The sequence below is a fragment of the Fukomys damarensis genome, unplaced genomic scaffold (genome assembly GCF_012274545.1).
Source record: "Fukomys damarensis isolate Sample0158 unplaced genomic scaffold, DMR_v1.0_HiC HiC_scaffold_11, whole genome shotgun sequence".
In the NCBI taxonomy this organism is placed as follows: Eukaryota; Metazoa; Chordata; class Mammalia; order Rodentia; family Bathyergidae; genus Fukomys; species Fukomys damarensis.
The window spans coordinates 982,386-999,543 of NW_022900923.1; the positions used below are offsets into that span (position 1 = coordinate 982,386).

Sequence of the window (17,158 nt, forward strand, 5' to 3'; positions counted from 1 at the left end):
TACATCCAGTCGTCCACCATGCCGCGGCTGCCCCCGAGGCCGGAGCTGCTGGTGAAGCCGGCGCAGCCTGAGGGTCCCATGGCCCCGCAGGCCTCTGAGGCGAAGGTGCAGACGCTGCCCAACATGAGGACCGCGGCCGCTCTGCAAGCCAAAGGTGACAGTGCCATCCTCCCCAGTGTGGCTCTCTGTCCCACTGTGCTTTTCAGAGTTAAAAGCAAAAAAACTTATTTGCATGTTCTTATTCATGTTTAAAATCTGAAATTCCCTTCGTATTGTCTGATAAGTTTTTTAAAAAACCCTGAATAATATGAATTCTGTTCAGAAAATGAAATGTAATATTTTGCAAATCTAAAAATTGCTTTAGGACATTCCATCTTGTTAGGTCGGTAGGAAAATTTGGGCTGATGTCAGTGGCCTGAGAACCGCTGTGTTTCACACCTGTAAATGTCGGTGTTGTCTGCACAGAGGGGGAGGGGACTCCATTCTGTGGCCAAGTGGCACAGGGGCGCCTATGTGCTTATCCACGATAACTTTATGCTGATAGTTTTTAGAATGAAGATAAACATCCTGGGAGAGTCAGGTGAGAGTAGCAGGGCTGCCTGCACGTGTAATATTTGCGTCGTGTGTAGTCCAGGCACATGGGAGGGGCGGCCAGGCTGTTGTCTGGAAGGAGAGATTGGAGGGCAGTCGCAGGGAGAGTGGGGCCAAGCTTCCTCACAGCATCGCCCTTCGGACCCCTGGAAGGAAGACGGAATCGCCAGCTTTGTCACTTTGCTCTGAGCGCTGTTCTGCAGGGCATGACGAAGCTCACTGTGCCGTGAGGAGAGAGAGCTGAGTCATCTGGCTCTGTTTATTCTAGAAAGGAAAAATAAAAGCCATGGCATTTGAAATTCAAATATCAGTGTAGTAAAAGCCTGAAAACACTGATGTGTGAAAGTTGGAGGTTGCCGTCGGGGGTGAAGGTCCAGACCGGCTTCGAGTGCACAGAGGCCCTTTTGTCAGGCAGAGAGCACCCATAGCATTGTGCTCTGGGCATCTCAGAGGCTCCATCCCCCACGTGGCCCTGGTCGCTGGTGAGGTTTTCTTACCGCGAGGAGGAGCCGGTCCTTGCTGGCTCGAGCTGACGTTTCATTTGCTGGGGCTGATGAAACTGAGTACGGTGGGAGAATCCTGAATGAGAAATGCAAGGTCTGCTGCGTGGTGCTGGGAGTCTGAGTGTGTAGAGCTGTCGTTAGAGGGCTTGGTATTGGCAGTGCGCAGGGCACTGGAAGGGCCTCGGTGCTGCGTGTAGGGTGCAGCCACCTTCTCCCTGTACCCCAGGCCCTAGAGTCCCTCCCGCTGGCCCTGACTGGACTCCTCCGAGTGCGGACCTTTTCTCCATGCCCCAGAGTGCTAGGCCTGCCCCAGACCAAGGTGAGGCTGTCCCTCAGAAGGGCACCGTCTTCTCCCCTAGGTGATTCTTTCCGAGGGAGTGACACCTGGGAAGATTTTTGAAGGGCATTTAGTTGACTTCCAGACGCCATCACTTAGCCGAGGCTGAGGTCCCCTCACGGCAGTGTTTCCAGCTCAGCTTTCGAGCCGGAAGCCTTTGGTGGGGGTGGAGCTTAGCGAGAGGAAGGAGAAGGTGGCCTACGGGAGAAGCAGCTTCATTCCAGACAGTGTGAACGGCTGTGGTTTTCCATCCCCAGTTGATGATGGGGAGGTTCCGCTGAGGGAGAAGGAGAAGAAAGTGCGACCCTTCTCCATGTTTGACACAGTGGACCAGAGCGCCGTCCCGCCCGGCTTTGGCACGCTGCGGAAAAACCAGAGCAGCGAGGACATCCTGCGTGACGCTCAGGTAGGGGCATCAGGGCCTCCACTGTACGGGTGATTCTGTGGTGCGGGGCGGAGTTATGTGGGAGAGCAGCACAGCGGACTGGGGGTCAAGGAAAGCTACAGCACTCGAGCTGTGCCCCTCCTGCACGAACAGAGCCAGCTCTTACCACGTTGGAAATGACTGTGCGCTTGTGCCCGGGCTGTACTTGTGTGCTTCTCTTCAAGAGTATCTGCACGGAAGAAGGATCTGTGCTTTCCAAGGCTCTTATTTCTTTGAGGTCTGGGGCTAGGCGTATGACACATGGACCGGGACGCTGACCTTGGATAAGCAGGCCACAGTGTGTGGCAACAGCTCCGGTTGGGGGAGCTCAGTGGGGAGCCCAGGTGCGTGGGTTCTGTTAAATAGGGTCATGCAGAGGGGCCGACTGTGAACACCAAAGTCAGCCAGTGACAGTGTCCAAGTGTCACTTACTGGTCCAAACAGGAGGAGGAGCAGAGGAGAAAGTCACGGGAGTCTGTCATACCTCTGAAGGCCCTGTCACGGTGATTCAGTAAGGGATGGAGAGATGTCGAGCTAATGTTTTACAGTGTATATAATGTTTGTGAAATCGGGTTACCTGCAGCAGCCTGGCTACCTGGAGTACAGTTTTCTAACTGGCTCTGTATGTGTGTTTTACAGGCTGCAAACAAGAATGTGGCTAAAGTGCCACCTCCTGTTCCTACAAAACCAAAACAGATTAACTTGCCTTATTTTGGACAAGCCAGCACGTCCCCTTCTGATACCAAGCTGGAGGGAAGCCCGCAGCAGTTGCCAGCTGCCTCAACAGCTGTGGGCCATAAGCCCAAGCCAGCAGGGTCGCAGCCCAGGGTGGTGCTGTCCCCCAGTGTGCCTTCGGGTGGCCGCGACCATGGCCTGCCCACAGGGCCTAAGCAGGAAAGCCCCCCCGCCGCTGCAGTCCGGCCCTTTACGCCCCAGCCTCCCAAAGATGCCGTCCCACCGGCCTTCAGGAAGCCCCAGACGCTGGCGGCCAGCTCCATCTACTCCATGTACACGCGGCACCAGGCGCCCGGCAAGAACTTCCAGCAGGCGGTGCAGAGTGTGCTGACCAGGACACAGCCGCGTGGCCCACACTTCGCGAGTGGTAAGGCCTCGGGCGGAGGCCGTGGCTGAGCCACCCGCTGGTGGGGACACAGCAGAGGCCCTGGGCCCTCTGGGACCGATGCCGTGGTCCCCAGGCTGCAGTGGTGGCCCCTCTTGTTCAAGGGGCCTTCAGGAGCCCTGCCTCATGCGACACTGCGGCCAGGATGAGGGTGGTGGCCTTGGTCCGGAGAGGCTGTGTGCAGGGCGCCTGCTTTCTCCCACTGCCTCGCCTTGAGCTGTCTGAGGGAGGCGTGGCCATGTTGAGGTTCAGTCTAGACGCCTGAGAGGGTTTCCAGTTTTCATGGGCTCTGTTTTTTCACAGTTTGATATTTTTAATTTGGATGCCAGTCAGATTTCTTATTAAAACAACATTTTCTTTCTTACTAGTTCGTAAAATACTGATGCACATATTGACTTCAGTTTTGTGGTTTTGTTATGGGAGGATGGGATTTAAGAAATCGGTTGTGCTTCAGGGACATTGTGAAGTAACCTGGAAGTTGAAAGAGGCGTAGCTACTCTTGGCCCTTTTTGTTCCTGGCCTCTTTTGCTTACGCAACCCTAACCCGGATTTTGTTGTTGTTTCCCTCTTCTGATTAGTGTATGGCAAGCCTGTGCTTGCGGCAGCCCAGACCCCGCCGCAGCCACCGGACAACGCGTACTGCGGCGGCCAGGGCCCAGCGGGCAGCGCAGAGCCTGACACGGAGCCCGCGTGCTCGGCCCCCGAGAGCCAGGAGAATGAGCGCATCCCGCGCCCGCTCAGCCCCACCAAGCTGCTGCCCTTCCTGTCCAACCCCTACCGGAACCAGAACGACGCCGACCGGGAGGCCCTGCGCAGGAAGCTGGCCAACGCCCCCCGGCCGCTGAAGAAGCGCAGCTCCATCACGGAGCCCGAGGGCCCCGGCGGGCCCAACATCCAGAAGCTGCTGTACCAGAGGACCACGCTCGCCGCCATGGAGACCCTCTCGGTGCCCTCGCACCCCTGCCAAGTGCCCGCGCCCGCAGGCTCGGAGGGCACCGGGGAGATCCCCAACCCCTACCTACCCGTGGAGCCCGAGGAGGAGGCCGCCCCCACCCCCGTGCCGCCGTCCCCAGAGGACGTGGGGCCCCCCGGGGCTGAGGACAGCAACAGGCCTACTGCTCCCGCAGGCCTCGACTGTGTGCCTGAAGGGGCAGCGGACAGCAGCCCGGGCGCCCAGGGTGCCGAGGAGGAGCCCCGTGCAGAGCCGCCCCGCCCGCTGGAGGTGTACCTGGAGGAGTACCCCCCGTACCCCCCGCCGCCCTACCCGTCCGGGGAGCCCGACGTGCCCGGAGAGGACCTCGCCAGCATGCGCCCCCCTGAGGTCACCGGACAGGGTGCCCTGCCCCCCGTGAGTACTGCGTGGTGCCCCAGGCTTCTGCGGTTTGCCTCTGTCTTTCCCCTTGGCACACGGTGATCTTAGTACAAAAATGCAGTATGTGCAGAAGCATGGTGCGGTGCCGCACACCTGTAATTGTAGCACCCAGGAGGCCGAGACAGGAGAGTCAGGAGTTCAAGGCCAGCCTAGGTTACAGAGCAAGACCCTGTTTCAGAAAACATGGCTAAAATCAAACCAGACACAGCACATTTAGCATAAGGAACATTTCTGCCTTTTAAGGAAGACCTCGAATCTGTGTAGAGGACTGTGTCCGTTCTCACCCCTGCGGTCATCATGGTGCTTGCCGTTTCTCTCTAGCTCATGTCACACTCTGGGGCATCTGAGTGGATCGGAGCTTGAACAGCACTGGGCTGGCTCTGTGAACTTGCCCGGTGGTGAGACTTCTCTGGGTGGCACTGTCACTCTTTTTCAAACTTTTTCTCCTAGCGATGAATTTTTAAATTTTAAATTTTTGTTCAGCGCTGGAAATGGAACCCAGGGCATTGCACAAGCCAGCAAGCGCTAGCACTGAGCCACACTCCCGCCAGGACATTTATTTTAGTGAAATGCAGGTGATTGTCAGGATGGCAGCGTGTGCAGTCGGCAGGGTGGATGAAGTGGGGCCGCTGGTGGGGGCATCGCTGATTGTGCCCCTTGCAGCAGGGTCTGAGGCGCCTGCCAATGCCAAGCTCTGGCCCCTAACCGGAAGGGGCTCTGGGAGCTGCTGCGTGGGCTCTGTCCACCTCTGAGGTCTTCCAGGGAGCAAGTGCTTGCTCAGAAGTGCATCCTGCCGCTGAAATAGATGAGAACGGGAGCTCCAGTATGTCCGCAGATCATCTGTTTTGTCTGGAAGTTGCTTTGTTTCCATAAGCACAAGCGTGCAGAGCCAGGAGCTTAAGACACGGTTAAAAGCAAGGTAGCAAATTGCTGTTTGGGCCCTGAGACCAAATTTTAGCTGTGACAGTGTTCAAAGTTGATGGTTATCTGTAGTTAACTTACTGGTTTCAGCAAAAATCTGCCTACAACTGCTCGGTAGTAAACATTTCAGCCTAAAGAAAAATGTTTTAAAGTGACGCTGACACTGTTTAAACAACTGTACTGCACCACAGGGATGAGGCACAATTCTGTGATTTGAGTTTTAAATGTGAAAGAGAAGGAAGGAGTTCAAGCCTCACTGGCAAAACCAGCCCACGCTGCAGCCGGTGAGTGTGTCAAGAGAATTCACACTTTTGAGGAGAAAGGAGCTTGGGTTTGCGAAAGGATTGTGCTTTCTTTTGAAGATTCTGCTGTGCTTTTCCTGGGAAAGCAAGGCCCCCCTTCCTCCTGTGCCGGGTGTTGGAGGTTGGCTTGCGTTGCTCCTTGGGGTGGGCACAGCGCGGCCCTCTAGGGGATGGTGTGCAGCCCTTCACAGAGGACGCCACGGGCCCTGGTATGCTTGTGAGCTATACCATTTGACACTTCATGTTTTCAGAACTCAGTGGTTTTCTATATCTGCTGTAAAATGAGAGAGAAGCGTGTATTGTACATTTGAGGAACTTTTCCACTTCTTTGGATGTGTTTCAGAAGTCTTTTATCGGATTTATATCTAGTCTTTCAGATTCTTGCGGCGGAGTGCATGTTAACTGGGGATTGAACCCAGGATCTCACATGTGTCAGGCAGCTGCTGAGCTGCACTCCAGCCCTCTTTAATTTAGTTTTTAAGACGGCCTCGCCAAGTCGCCCAGGCTGGCCACCACCACACAATGCTCCTGCCTCGGTCTCCTGCGAAGCTAGGATTACAGGCACGTGCCTCATGTCCTGGTGCCTTTCACAGAGCCTGACTTATTAAAACACTGTAAGCCTAGTGGGACCCTCCTGGGTAGACTGTTGATAGTACTTATCCATGTCATTTGGCCTCCCTGTGTGCTTGGCCCGAGGGGCGTCAGAGAAGCCAGTCGCCTGGGTTTGAGTCCCAGCTCTGCCACTCACTGGCCGTGTGCCTTAGTTCTCTTTTGTGTGAGTTGGGAACAGTGGGGCTTTTGTGAGGCGAGATGAATGGTCGTTTGTCCCATGAGCCTCCGTAATTGAGCTGCACAGAGACCAGGCCTGGCTGGTGGGGTCCGTGGCCAAATCAGCCCCACTGCCCAGGCCACCATGCTCCCACCTTCGATGTCACCAGGAGCTTCAAGGCCCAGCTCCTCCCTCAGGCCCCCGGGGTGGTGGTGTGATTTGTGTGCTTTTCTGAATGGTGCTATCTGCGATACAGTGTGCTACATCACATATTTTTAAAGTTCCTTTCGCTGCTGTAGCTGAGCTCTTCCTCCCCTTTTGTTTCTTTTGCTTCATTTTCCATGCCTTTCTGCTTCAGGGCAAAAGGACAAACTTGCGAAAGACAGGCTCCGAGCGGATTGCACATGGAATGAGGGTCAAGTTCAACCCTCTGGCCTTGCTCCTGGATTCCTCCTTGGAGGGAGAATTCGACCTTGTGCAGAGAATTATTTATGAGGTATGACCATCACCGGTTCATTTCTGAAATGTAACCTTGTGGATTTTGCTTTAGAGCTCAAATTAGAAAGTTACTCTAGAGAAGTTGTATTTTTAAATTTCTTTTTTAGGGTTGTTGGGTGGAGGAGCGTTGGAGCTCTGCTGTTTTAAAAGTGTGAATAAAACTTTGATGATATAGGCGTTCACCCTCACGTGGTGTTTAGAGGACTCCTCATGCCTGGGGAGATTTGACCCTTTAAAAATCTCTTACGTGTACACTTGTACAGCTCTGGATCACAGATGTGGTCCCTACTTTTCAGAAGGCTACTATTGAAAATATTTTTAGTTGCCTTTTTTCTTTTCCATAGCAGGTGTAACTTTTACTTAGAAATTAGTGGATGGTAGGAAGTTGGGAGGATAAACAAAAATGACATCCATTTTTTTTTTGGTATTGGGGATCGAACTCGGGTCCTTGCGCTTGCAAGGCAGGCGGTGGAACCACTGAGCTAAATCCCCGGCCCATGACATCCATTTTTTTAAAAAGTCCTCTCTGTGAGTACCTACTTAAAGTAGCTGTTCTGTCTGCCTTATTTCTAAGATTGTTCTTGGTGTAGTTTTCTTGCTCCTGTAGGTTTTCACTGTGAAAGATGTCACCAAAGTCTATTTCTCTGCTCTCTTCTCCGAGGAGTCCACCGGTGGTAACGTCAGGGTGTCAGGAAGTCAGCTGTGCTCCTCTCTCCTATTCCAGGTGGAGGACCCCAGCCTGCCAAACGATGAGGGCATCACCGCGCTGCACAACGCCGTGTGTGCAGGCCATACAGAGATTGTGAAGTTCCTGGTGCAGTTCGGGGTCAACGTGAACGCTGCCGACAGCGATGGGTGGTATGGGTCCTGCTCAGCCTGTGGGTGGGTGGTTGTGCTGTTGGAGGTGAGCAGTGTCCCTGCCGGTCCTCCAGCCTCTGTGCCCAGCTGGAGAGATGTGGCCTTAGGCTCTGTGGAATTAGTGTGTCCACATGAAGCAGTCATCTGCTTGGACACAAGTGATACAGTGACCATTGGTCAGCGACTACGAGTGACTAGTGGGTCAGTGACAGAGTGACTAACAGGCAGGCAGCATATACAACATGGATACACTGGGTGGGAGGGTCTGCGTCCTGGTGGGACAGAGTGCACCAGGCGTGACTCGATCACAGCATCAGAACAGGTGCAGTTCAGACCTCATGGAGCGTTTACTTCTGGGATTCTCTAGTTAGAATTTTCAGGTTACTTTTGGGCTCGGGCAACTGTTTAAAAAGTTGTAATCCCATGCTATAGTATTTTTATTTTTTAATGCGTCTTTCCTTTTAGTATTATGTTAGCTTTTTGTAGCTGTGGCAGAATAGCTGAGAGCAGTGACTTGAAGGAGGAGGGGTTTGCTTGGCTTATGGTTTCAGAGGCTTCTGTCCCTGCCAGTGGCCTCGTTGCCTTAGGCCCGAGGCAAGAGAGAACATGGACGGGGAAGCAGAGAGCAGGAGCCCTGGGGCTAGGGGCAGAACACTCACTGCGAGGCAGCCCATGACCCTTCCCTCCTGCTAAGCTTCAACTCCTAGTGTTTGTACCCCTCCCAGTCACACCGCCAGGTGGGGACATTTCAGGTGCAAACTTAACAGGTGTCAGAAGTAGCACTACAGTATCAGATTCTCATGCACACACGTGTAAACTGCACACATGGCTTGCACATAGCTGTGAAATGGCCTCATGTTCTTCCACTGAGGGGCAGTGTGCATTCATCGCGGCTGTTTCCCCAGTAGTCATTTAGATTGGTTTTCTCTTTTGATGTTGTTTTATTATAAATAATTCTTGGAGAAGCTTTTGTGATTATACTTTTTAAAAGATCACATTTAATAGTAATGTGTGCCCACAGTGGAAATGTACACGATAGAGAAATGGGGAAAGGAATCACTGCATCTGCACAGCTGATAAGTAAACTCTCTTAGTACTTCACGCCCATCTTCTCTCGTGTGTCTGGGATTGAACCCAGGGCCTTATCACAGCCTCTGCCGTTCAGCCACCCTTCACCCCTCAGCTGTTTTTTGTGTGCTTTAAAAAGGTAGCTAAGATCATTTCTTGTGTGTGTGTGTGTGTGTGTGTGTGTGAGACTCTTCAGCCAAAACAAATCCCTGCTGTGTCATGGCCTTGCTTCCCTAACGTGGGGAGTTTGGTTGTGTGGGAACTCTGTGGTAGTACTCACTGGACCTTCAGGCATTCCCTGGAATGGGGTGGGAGCTCTTTTTTCTTTCAAAGACCATGTGCCCAGTGAAGGGAGAGGGGCGGGCAGTGAGCTGAGAACACTGCTGCTGACCCGTTCTGGAGCTGTCTGCTTGCTGGGGCAGGAGGGGCGAAAACTCCCCTTCCACCTTTGCTATTAATTCAGGGTCACTTGCGATCTGAATGTTTGCAATGCTGGGAATTCTCCTTCATGGCATTGATAAGTTCCTGCTAATCAATTACCTGAAACAGGAGGAAGTGTGTGTTTTACAGTTACCTTTCTGGTCTGAATTGAATTGACAAATAATTTCAATTAAAATTTACTTTGTATTCTCAAAATACTGTGAAGACAGCTTACATGTGTGTCTTAGTTGCTTTTCTGTCATTGCTGAGACAAATATCCGATACCTAAATTTTAGAGGAAAAGTTTAGTTGGCTCACAGTTTGTAGAAGTTTCAGCTCACAGTTGGCTGGTGTTGAGCAGGGCGGCACACTGCAGAGGGGCGTTGCAGAGGAGAATCAGTTCACTGCAGACAGAAGATGGCAAAAGCAAGCAAGGGACCTTAACAGCATCTCCCTGGCCCTTTGTTCTTACCCAGACTACTTAGGGCGGCAGCACTCACACCCTTAACCCCGGCGCCCTTGAGCCTAGCAGTGCACCCTGAATCAGTCACACACTCCAGATCCGCCCCTCTGAAAAGCCCACCTATGACTGCACGAGGCTGGGGGCATCTGGCACAGCTGTACAGTGTGACCTGGATACCTGCAGAGGGGTGGCGAGAGGGTTTTTAGGGTGTGTTTCATGGGCAGCATCTGGATTAGGCTGTTACGTCCCTGACACTGGCGCGGGGACTGGGCTGGGGAATCAGACATGGACTCAACTTGCTTCGTCTCCCCTTCCTGGATTGCGAGGCAGAGCCGCAGCGCCGTCTGTCTGCGGTGGAAACATCCTCTCCTCTCGCCTGCAGGACCCCGCTGCACTGTGCAGCCTCGTGCAACAACGTGCAGGTGTGCAAGTTCCTGGTGGAGTCCGGCGCGGCCGTGTTCGCCATGACCTACAGTGACATGCAGACGGCAGCCGACAAGTGTGAGGAGATGGAGGAGGGCTACACGCAGTGCTCCCAGTTCCTCTACGGTACGTGCTGCCGGCCTCCGCCCAGGGCGTCTCACTGGGCGTCGTCCTGGGCACTGAGCGCAGGACCCGGGCCACAGGTGCTCACCTGGCCTTGGCCATGGGCAGCGTCCCACTCAGTCCCAGGAGGCCCTGTGGGCTCCGGACTGCATGGTGCTGGACGCTTGCAGTGAGTAAGTGGACCCCACCCCGGAACCGGAAACGGCATCGATACAGGAAGCCGGGCGCCAGGCTTCCACACAGATCAGTTGCAGAATGAAAATCAGAGCTGGCGCATATTTTGGAGCTTTTCTCTTTTCACCTCTTGATTTCAGTTGATGATTCTGATTGCTAACTTCAGATCTTTCCCTACAGAAAAACAGAGTTGAAGTTTTAGGTGGGTACGTGCTAATTTGGATTTCTATTCACAGACAGTTTTTTTTTTTACCGGGGATTGAACTGGATCCTTGCGCTTGCAAGGCAGGTGCTGGAACCACTGAGCTAAATCCCTAGCCCTACAGTTTTTTTACTTACAAGGCTTAGAAGTTGAAGTTAATTGTTTTCTTCAGTTTGTCCTGAGAGTTTGGAGGCGGTAGGGCTCACACGGTGAGGCCTAGGACGCTGCATGCTGAGTTTCCAGCGCTCCTGTGTGGCTGGCAGGGGACTCAGCCCGTCCCGCCCGGCGCCACCTGGGCTGTGTCTGTGTCCAGGCTTTCGGTGGAGGGAGGGGTCAGGAGGTCCACCAGTTTCTCCTCAGCGCTCAGCTGGCTGTGTCAGGTTGTTTGGGCTGGGGTCTGCGTGCAGGGCCTTGGTGTGTACCTGCCCTCCTTCTGTTTCCGTACTTGCTTCTGCTTGCTGCCAACACATGGCCTTGGTGGAGTTGCGCTGGGGCCGCGCTGCCTTCAGTTTGCATTTCTGAACTTACTAATGACACTGCGTGTGTTTTTAGGTCCCTCAGAAATTTTGTAAAAAAAACCAAACAAACAAATTTGCAGCCCTTTGGCTGGCAAAATGCAAAGTAATGAGATTTTTCTATTCTTAGTGGTTTTTTCTTTGAAACCGGGACTTGAGCTGTTATCTTTAGCGCATTAAAGTGTCCAGAATCTCTTCCCTAGCTGTTTGTACATTCCCATCGTAAACAGATATGAGTTCAGTCAGTTATAAAACTTCGTGGAATCATAGCAGTATCCTGATTATTATTCTGTTATGCTTTGCAATCTTATTTGAGCAGGAAAGTTGGAAATATTTGCAACCCTTTAGATTGGTAGAGGTTTCTTTTGGTGAAGAACAATTTCATTTCTTGTTTCATTTTTGCGGAGAGATAAACAGATGGGGAGAGACAGGGAGCAAGAGAAGGGCCATGACTGAGAATGGTACATCCCTCGTATAATAGTTCAGAATTAATACTTCGATGCTCATGTAAGCTGAAGGATCCATTCAAGAGCAAGCAGGTATTTTCCTGGCTTTCAAGACATAAGATAAAAAAAAATAATAATAATTATCTCTGAGTCACTAAGAGCCTTGTTACCCAATTCCTTTCCTTCCCTCTGCCTTTCCCTGTGGCCTCGTGGCTGATGACTTCTTTTCTTTCACTAGTGTGGTCCTTTAGGAAGGGAAGGTATAAATGGAGAGGGGTAACACTGAAAGCTAATTTATAGATTGATTACTCACTATGGTGAAAAAGGGGCTTTTGAAGATTTTTTTCTCCTCAGTTTGGGAGTTTAACATCTTTTAAATTCTTATTTTCATTATTTTAGAGTTGAATGTATGTGAACTTTTATATCGTGTTTAAACTGCTGAATTTCTACATTCTAACATGCTTGGTGTAGTGTGTTTTCTCTCCTTTGCCCCTTTGGGTCTCAGTCAGACCCCTTGAATAGATTTTTTCTGTCTTTTGTGTGTTTGGGGTAAAGAATGAATGAAATTTTCAGAATCTCTTGCTCATGACATTTAGAAGAGGGCTGAAAGTTGACAAGGGGTCATTTATTCTTGTAATATCCTGGAGTTGGGCTGCTTTTTGGTTCCTGGGCTGGCAAAAGTTTTTGTTTTCGAAGCGAGACCAGCTCTGTGAGGTGCTGGTGTCAGCGCTGCGTAGGACGCCACAGAGCCTCTTCCCACGTCTTTCGTGGGCTCTGTGGCCCTGCCTTCCTCCCTCCCTCACCGGGACTGCAGCAGTTCCGATGTCCCCCAGTCCCGGGGCCCCAGTGACATCTCCTCTGCTGTCCCTCTGTCATGTCTCCAGGGGTTCAGGAGAAGATGGGCATCATGAACAAGGGAGTCATCTATGCACTCTGGGACTACGAGCCTCAGAACGCAGACGAGCTGCCCATGAAGGAAGGGGACTGCATGACCATCGTCCGCCGCGAGGACGACGACGAGATTGAGTGGTGGTGGGCGCGGCTGAGTGACCAGGAGGGCTACGTCCCACGCAACCTGCTAGGCGTGAGTGACCCACCGCGCGCTCGTGTGCGTGTGAGAGAGGGCGGGGGGCTTGGCCGGGTCCGTGTACCGTGAACGCAGTGCGGCCCCTTGCCTCTTACGAGGATGGAGTTGTAAGCTTTTGGAATCTTAGATGTAGACATTTCCGGTGGTCTTGTGCTCAGAGTAGAATAATGCATTTGAGGATTGTGTTAAGCAGGCAGAGCCCGGGTATCTCTGTGTGCGCAGGGCGTGTGGGTGTGAAGGAGCGGAATGAGGCGGGTAGGTGAGAGATGGCCGTGAAGCCTGCGGGTGACAGCACTGCACCGCCTGCTCTTGGTAAGGAGGTTGAGCTGGAGGCGAGGACAGGTTGCGGTGCCCTGCAGCATGGGCTGGGTCCTGGTGACTCCTGTGAGGGCCTGGCTGGTGGACTCCACCCAGGGTCCCCTCCCGACCTCCTCTCCATGGCCACAGGGACGTCACACATGGTGATGGTCACTGCCCCCAGAGCAGCGTTGTTTATGACACGTGTTTCTGGGCTTAGGGTCCACGTGAGGGATCACAGCGTGCAGTAAAAGAGTGATCAAGTTAAAAACATTGCTGCGAGGAGCTTGTGCAGAAACTGTTCTGTTGCCCAGGAGAGGGTTCTCTTACCCAGACGGGTTCTCGGGGAAGCAGTGAGAGCTGGGTGCTTTAATTCTGAAATCACCAAGTAGAGACACCACACACCTATGTTGTATAATATATACACTTGACAGTAAATCAAGCTAATTAACATTACCTCAGTTAACGTTTTTGCAGTGAGAGTGCAGTTTTCGAGAACATGATACATCGACACTAACCGAGATCACCGTAGTATACAGTGGACCTCTTGAGTCCGTGTAAAGTCACTGAGGGATGGCCGGCCACTGACCCGGAAGGTTGTTGCTGAGCACAGAAGCAGTCGATCGGAGGCTGTGCCCAGGGGCTCCGGAGTTGGCAGAGGACTGAAGCTGGCATTTCAGTCCTAAGTTTAGATGCTCTTGGTCCTTTCCTGGTCAGAAGTGTGGCCTACACAATTCTGTTTTCTCCTGATGTTTAAAGAAGTGGAGTCCATAACTGGTGTGTTCTGGGGCAGAGTCTTTAGCTCTTGAGTCCAGAACCTTGAATTGGCTAAATACTCTTCTCAGAAAAAGGACCTTTTTCTGATGTTGGTCCCAGTTAGTTTCCTGGCCTGGAAGTCTGTACCTCAGTAAACCCAGTTTTCCATGGTCTCGGAGAGGAGGGAAGAGCTCTGTCTGGTTGCCAGGGCAGTGCTAGCTTGGCTCGCTTTGGGTGGGCAGCTTGGCCTCTGCTCTCAGCTGCGCTGTGGGAAAGGCTGAGCCGCAGGCTTGCAAAGCAGAGAAGGTGCCGTTCTCCCTTTGCCTGCTCACAGAGGCCATAGTCCTGGCCTGGGTCCACCACCCTGTTTCGTCCTCTGGGGACACTTCAGTCTCTGCTGCGCTGTCTTTGTACTGTATCGCTGGAGTGTGGAACGCGTCCCGCAGCCTCAGCCTCACCACAGGGACTGGACTCCAGCCTGGCGTGGGCGTTCGAGGTTGGGCCCGTGTGACCTTGTGCTGGTCCAAGGCAGAGTGCTTTTCTTAGTTCGATTTCCCTCCTCTTGTATGTGTCCCCCTCCTCCTAGAGTCTCGTGAAATTTTGTCACAACCCACACCCCCTGCATGATATGTCAGTATTTTTTAAAACTCTCTTATAGCTGTACCCAAGAATCAAACCAAGACAAAGGAGCTTGGCCTGAAACTCCACAGAATTTTACCTAACGAAGACTTACTCTGTGCTTTCACTAAGAAGAAATAATACACTTGTTTTGGGCAAAATTTTCACTAGACTTATGTTAATGACAGTGTAGCTCGAAATCAGTGAAAAATGTGCTCTGGAGAAAATGAAGGATGGAAGAGTCCCCTCAGCGGAGGACAGGACTCTCGGTCTTGGCACAGGGACGGGCGTGGCAGCAGAGGACAAGGCCAGGAGACCCACGGCAGAGGTCCTGTTTGCTGTAAGAAGTGGGGCTGCTGTGCTGCTGGGATCTGCTTCCTGTCCCGTGGCTGGCGTCCCCAGCACTGCCCTGTACCCGTCTTCTGCAGAAAAGATCAGCACTGCCCTCCACATCCCTGGCACTGGTAGCCTGGGATCCGAGGCTGCACACTTGGATCTGGTCAGTGAAGAGCCCAGGTTGGCCGTCCGTGAGCAATAACTGTATCATAGGAGTCCTGGTAGCGTCTTCAGGAATATACATATATTTGGAATATTGAAACTAAGCCACACTACCTAATCTAAACTAGATTTAGAATCTTGTTTTCAGGCTGAATTTGAATCTATATTTATTATCTTTTGTATCTTGGAAATTAGAGACTTGTAATAGACTTACCTTTGATACTTCTCAAGATCATAGCTGACTTTTAAAATAATTGTAATAAAATTAAGCTTTTTGATTCTAAGCTGTGTACTGGTTTCTGTTTTGGTGCCACAGACAGCCTTGTTTAAATGCAGCTGCAGGTTCTGCAGTAAGGTTTCCTCAGCAGCCGTGTGATTAAGGGAAGGGAGCATTTCTCTGGGTGTAGAACTCTCCGTTTCGCAGGCTGTGGGTTGGACCGGGCCTTGCGTAGAACGAAGACTGTGGTACCCGAGGCTCCTCACTCCTGCTTCAAGAGTTGAATGCACTGATTGTACTGATGTGTCACCAAGTTCACACATTGTCCTGGAGCCCATCTTGCCTGGTAGAGATATAATTTAGTAGATGATACAATGAAGAAGTCACTTTTTCTTACACTCTTTGAGTAGCTAAAATCTAACGAGGATGGTGGATAAAAGGATGGACATACACCCACCGACTTGTGAGCTCTTCGGCAGGAGAAAGAGGGAGGCAAGTTCTTGAGCCGCCTCCCCTATTCCTGCCCTTGGGGTCTTCGCCCCATGTGATCTGCATGGTGAGGGCTGCTGATCAGCTCGCCTGCCCTCAGCTATAAGCCTGGCTCAGCCGGAAGCCAGTGTGATCCTGATCTTCAGAAGCAGGAGGAAATGGGCACTGAGGGCCGACCGGGAGGTCCGGAGAGGGCTGGGCCTGGGGGTGGTGGGTTCCGGAGCCTGGAACTGGAGCGGAGGAGAAGCCGTGGCAGGAAGCAGGGCCTCAGTCTGGTGGCCTCGGGGAGCTGAGCCTACAGCTGAGCCTACTCCACAGGACTGCGAGGCCGCTGGACCTGGCTGTGGCGCTGAGCCACTCTGTGTGTGTGGAGTGTCGCGGCGGCAGCAGTGGACTCTGGGTGGGCAGTGGCTGTCACCCACCCACCCGGCCACCCTGACGGGACGCGGGGCTCCCCAACGAGGGCTCCCATGTGCAGCCTTCCATGCCTTCGCCTCTTCCTGAGAGCTGCAGAGGGAGACCTGCGAGTGTATGCATAGGGCTTCTGGGTAAACTCAAGATTGGCGAGCAAGTATCTCGGTTTTATATTCCTGAGCCCAAAACTTAGAACACCGTTTCCTTTTTTTGTTCTTCCATCCATTTGTTATCAAAGCATCTTAATATCAAAGCTCCTTGTAGGAATATTTAAAAGTATAGCAGAAGGGTGGGAAAGGGCATTCTAGAAGCGCTGTTAACCCTCGGGCATATTTCTTTGGAGCCTTTTCTATGATTCTCTTGGCATAATTGAGAGCACACTGTTAAAGCTGACCTGTCTTCGGTTCCATTCTTGGACTGCATGATAAGCACAGCGTTTTTAATGGCTTTGTAATATCCCATCATATAACCAAGCCAGTCAGGCGTCTGTTGGACACACAGCTTAGTGGCCTTCTCTCCTGGCAGAGCATAATTGGTGCTGGGGTCGTTTTAATGGTAGCGGTTTTTAGGTTTTTGCAAAGTAGGAATAAAGCAGCTGGGGCATGGTCCACGCTTCAGAGGAGCATGGAGGCTTGGGGTTTGCTGGGTTCTAAGGGAGGAGGCATCTGAGGGGCTGTAACAGCCCCAGGCATGTTGGGGGAGTCACATGGAAGGAGCCAGAATTAGCAAGAGAAGCCCTGGGGAAAGGACAGGGAGTGTAAACCACCGGGACACCAACCCCGCAGCGAGTGGCATCCAGGGCAGCGGGTAGGCAGGACTGGCCACCAGGTGACCGCTGGTGGTGGAGCAGCGCCTTTGGATATCTGACCAGCTGCTGCCACGTGGTGCCAGGTAACAGAGGCCAGGAACAGAGGCCTCCTGGTGGGCGGGTGGAGGCCCTTGGGTGGGCAGGAAGGGCCCTTGGGCTGTGTTGGGTGTGGGCGTGGGTGCTGGGACAAGCAGGGTGGAGCCGGAGCTGGGCCAAGTGCGGGCAGCTGCTGGGGCTGCAGGCTCGAGCCAGCGGGGCCAGGGCAGGCTCTGGCCAGGGGCCCCTGTGAGGCGGGTGTCCGCACGCTTTGCTCTATGTGGGAAACCGCTGCACGGGATCACTTCCTCCCCGACTCCTGGGTCTCTTCTGGTTGCTGTTACAAACACACTCCATTTCTTTTTTCAACTTCTCAAGTCTGAAACAGCGAAGTCCTCACCAGGACAGC

At 52.7% G+C, this 17,158-nt stretch overlaps 1 protein-coding gene across 1 annotated transcript in view; it reads left to right on the top strand.

The window, feature by feature from the left end:
- Tp53bp2 (tumor protein p53 binding protein 2) overlaps positions 1–15,022 on the top strand; it is a 39,181-nt gene extending 24,159 nt beyond the window's left edge. Inside the window, exons 10-19 of the mRNA XM_033762262.1 lie at positions 3–154; positions 1,321–1,413; positions 1,689–1,837; positions 2,495–2,957; positions 3,554–4,323; positions 6,698–6,835; positions 7,562–7,695; positions 10,029–10,195; positions 12,414–12,613; positions 14,328–15,022. Coding sequence (XP_033618153.1) covers positions 3–154; positions 1,321–1,413; positions 1,689–1,837; positions 2,495–2,957; positions 3,554–4,323; positions 6,698–6,835; positions 7,562–7,695; positions 10,029–10,195; positions 12,414–12,613; positions 14,328–14,369 — 2,308 coding nt within the window. The 3' untranslated portion in view covers positions 14,370–15,022. The remainder of the gene's footprint in view (positions 1–2; positions 155–1,320; positions 1,414–1,688; positions 1,838–2,494; positions 2,958–3,553; positions 4,324–6,697; positions 6,836–7,561; positions 7,696–10,028; positions 10,196–12,413; positions 12,614–14,327) is intronic.
- The last annotated feature ends 2,136 nt before the right edge of the window (positions 15,023–17,158 follow it).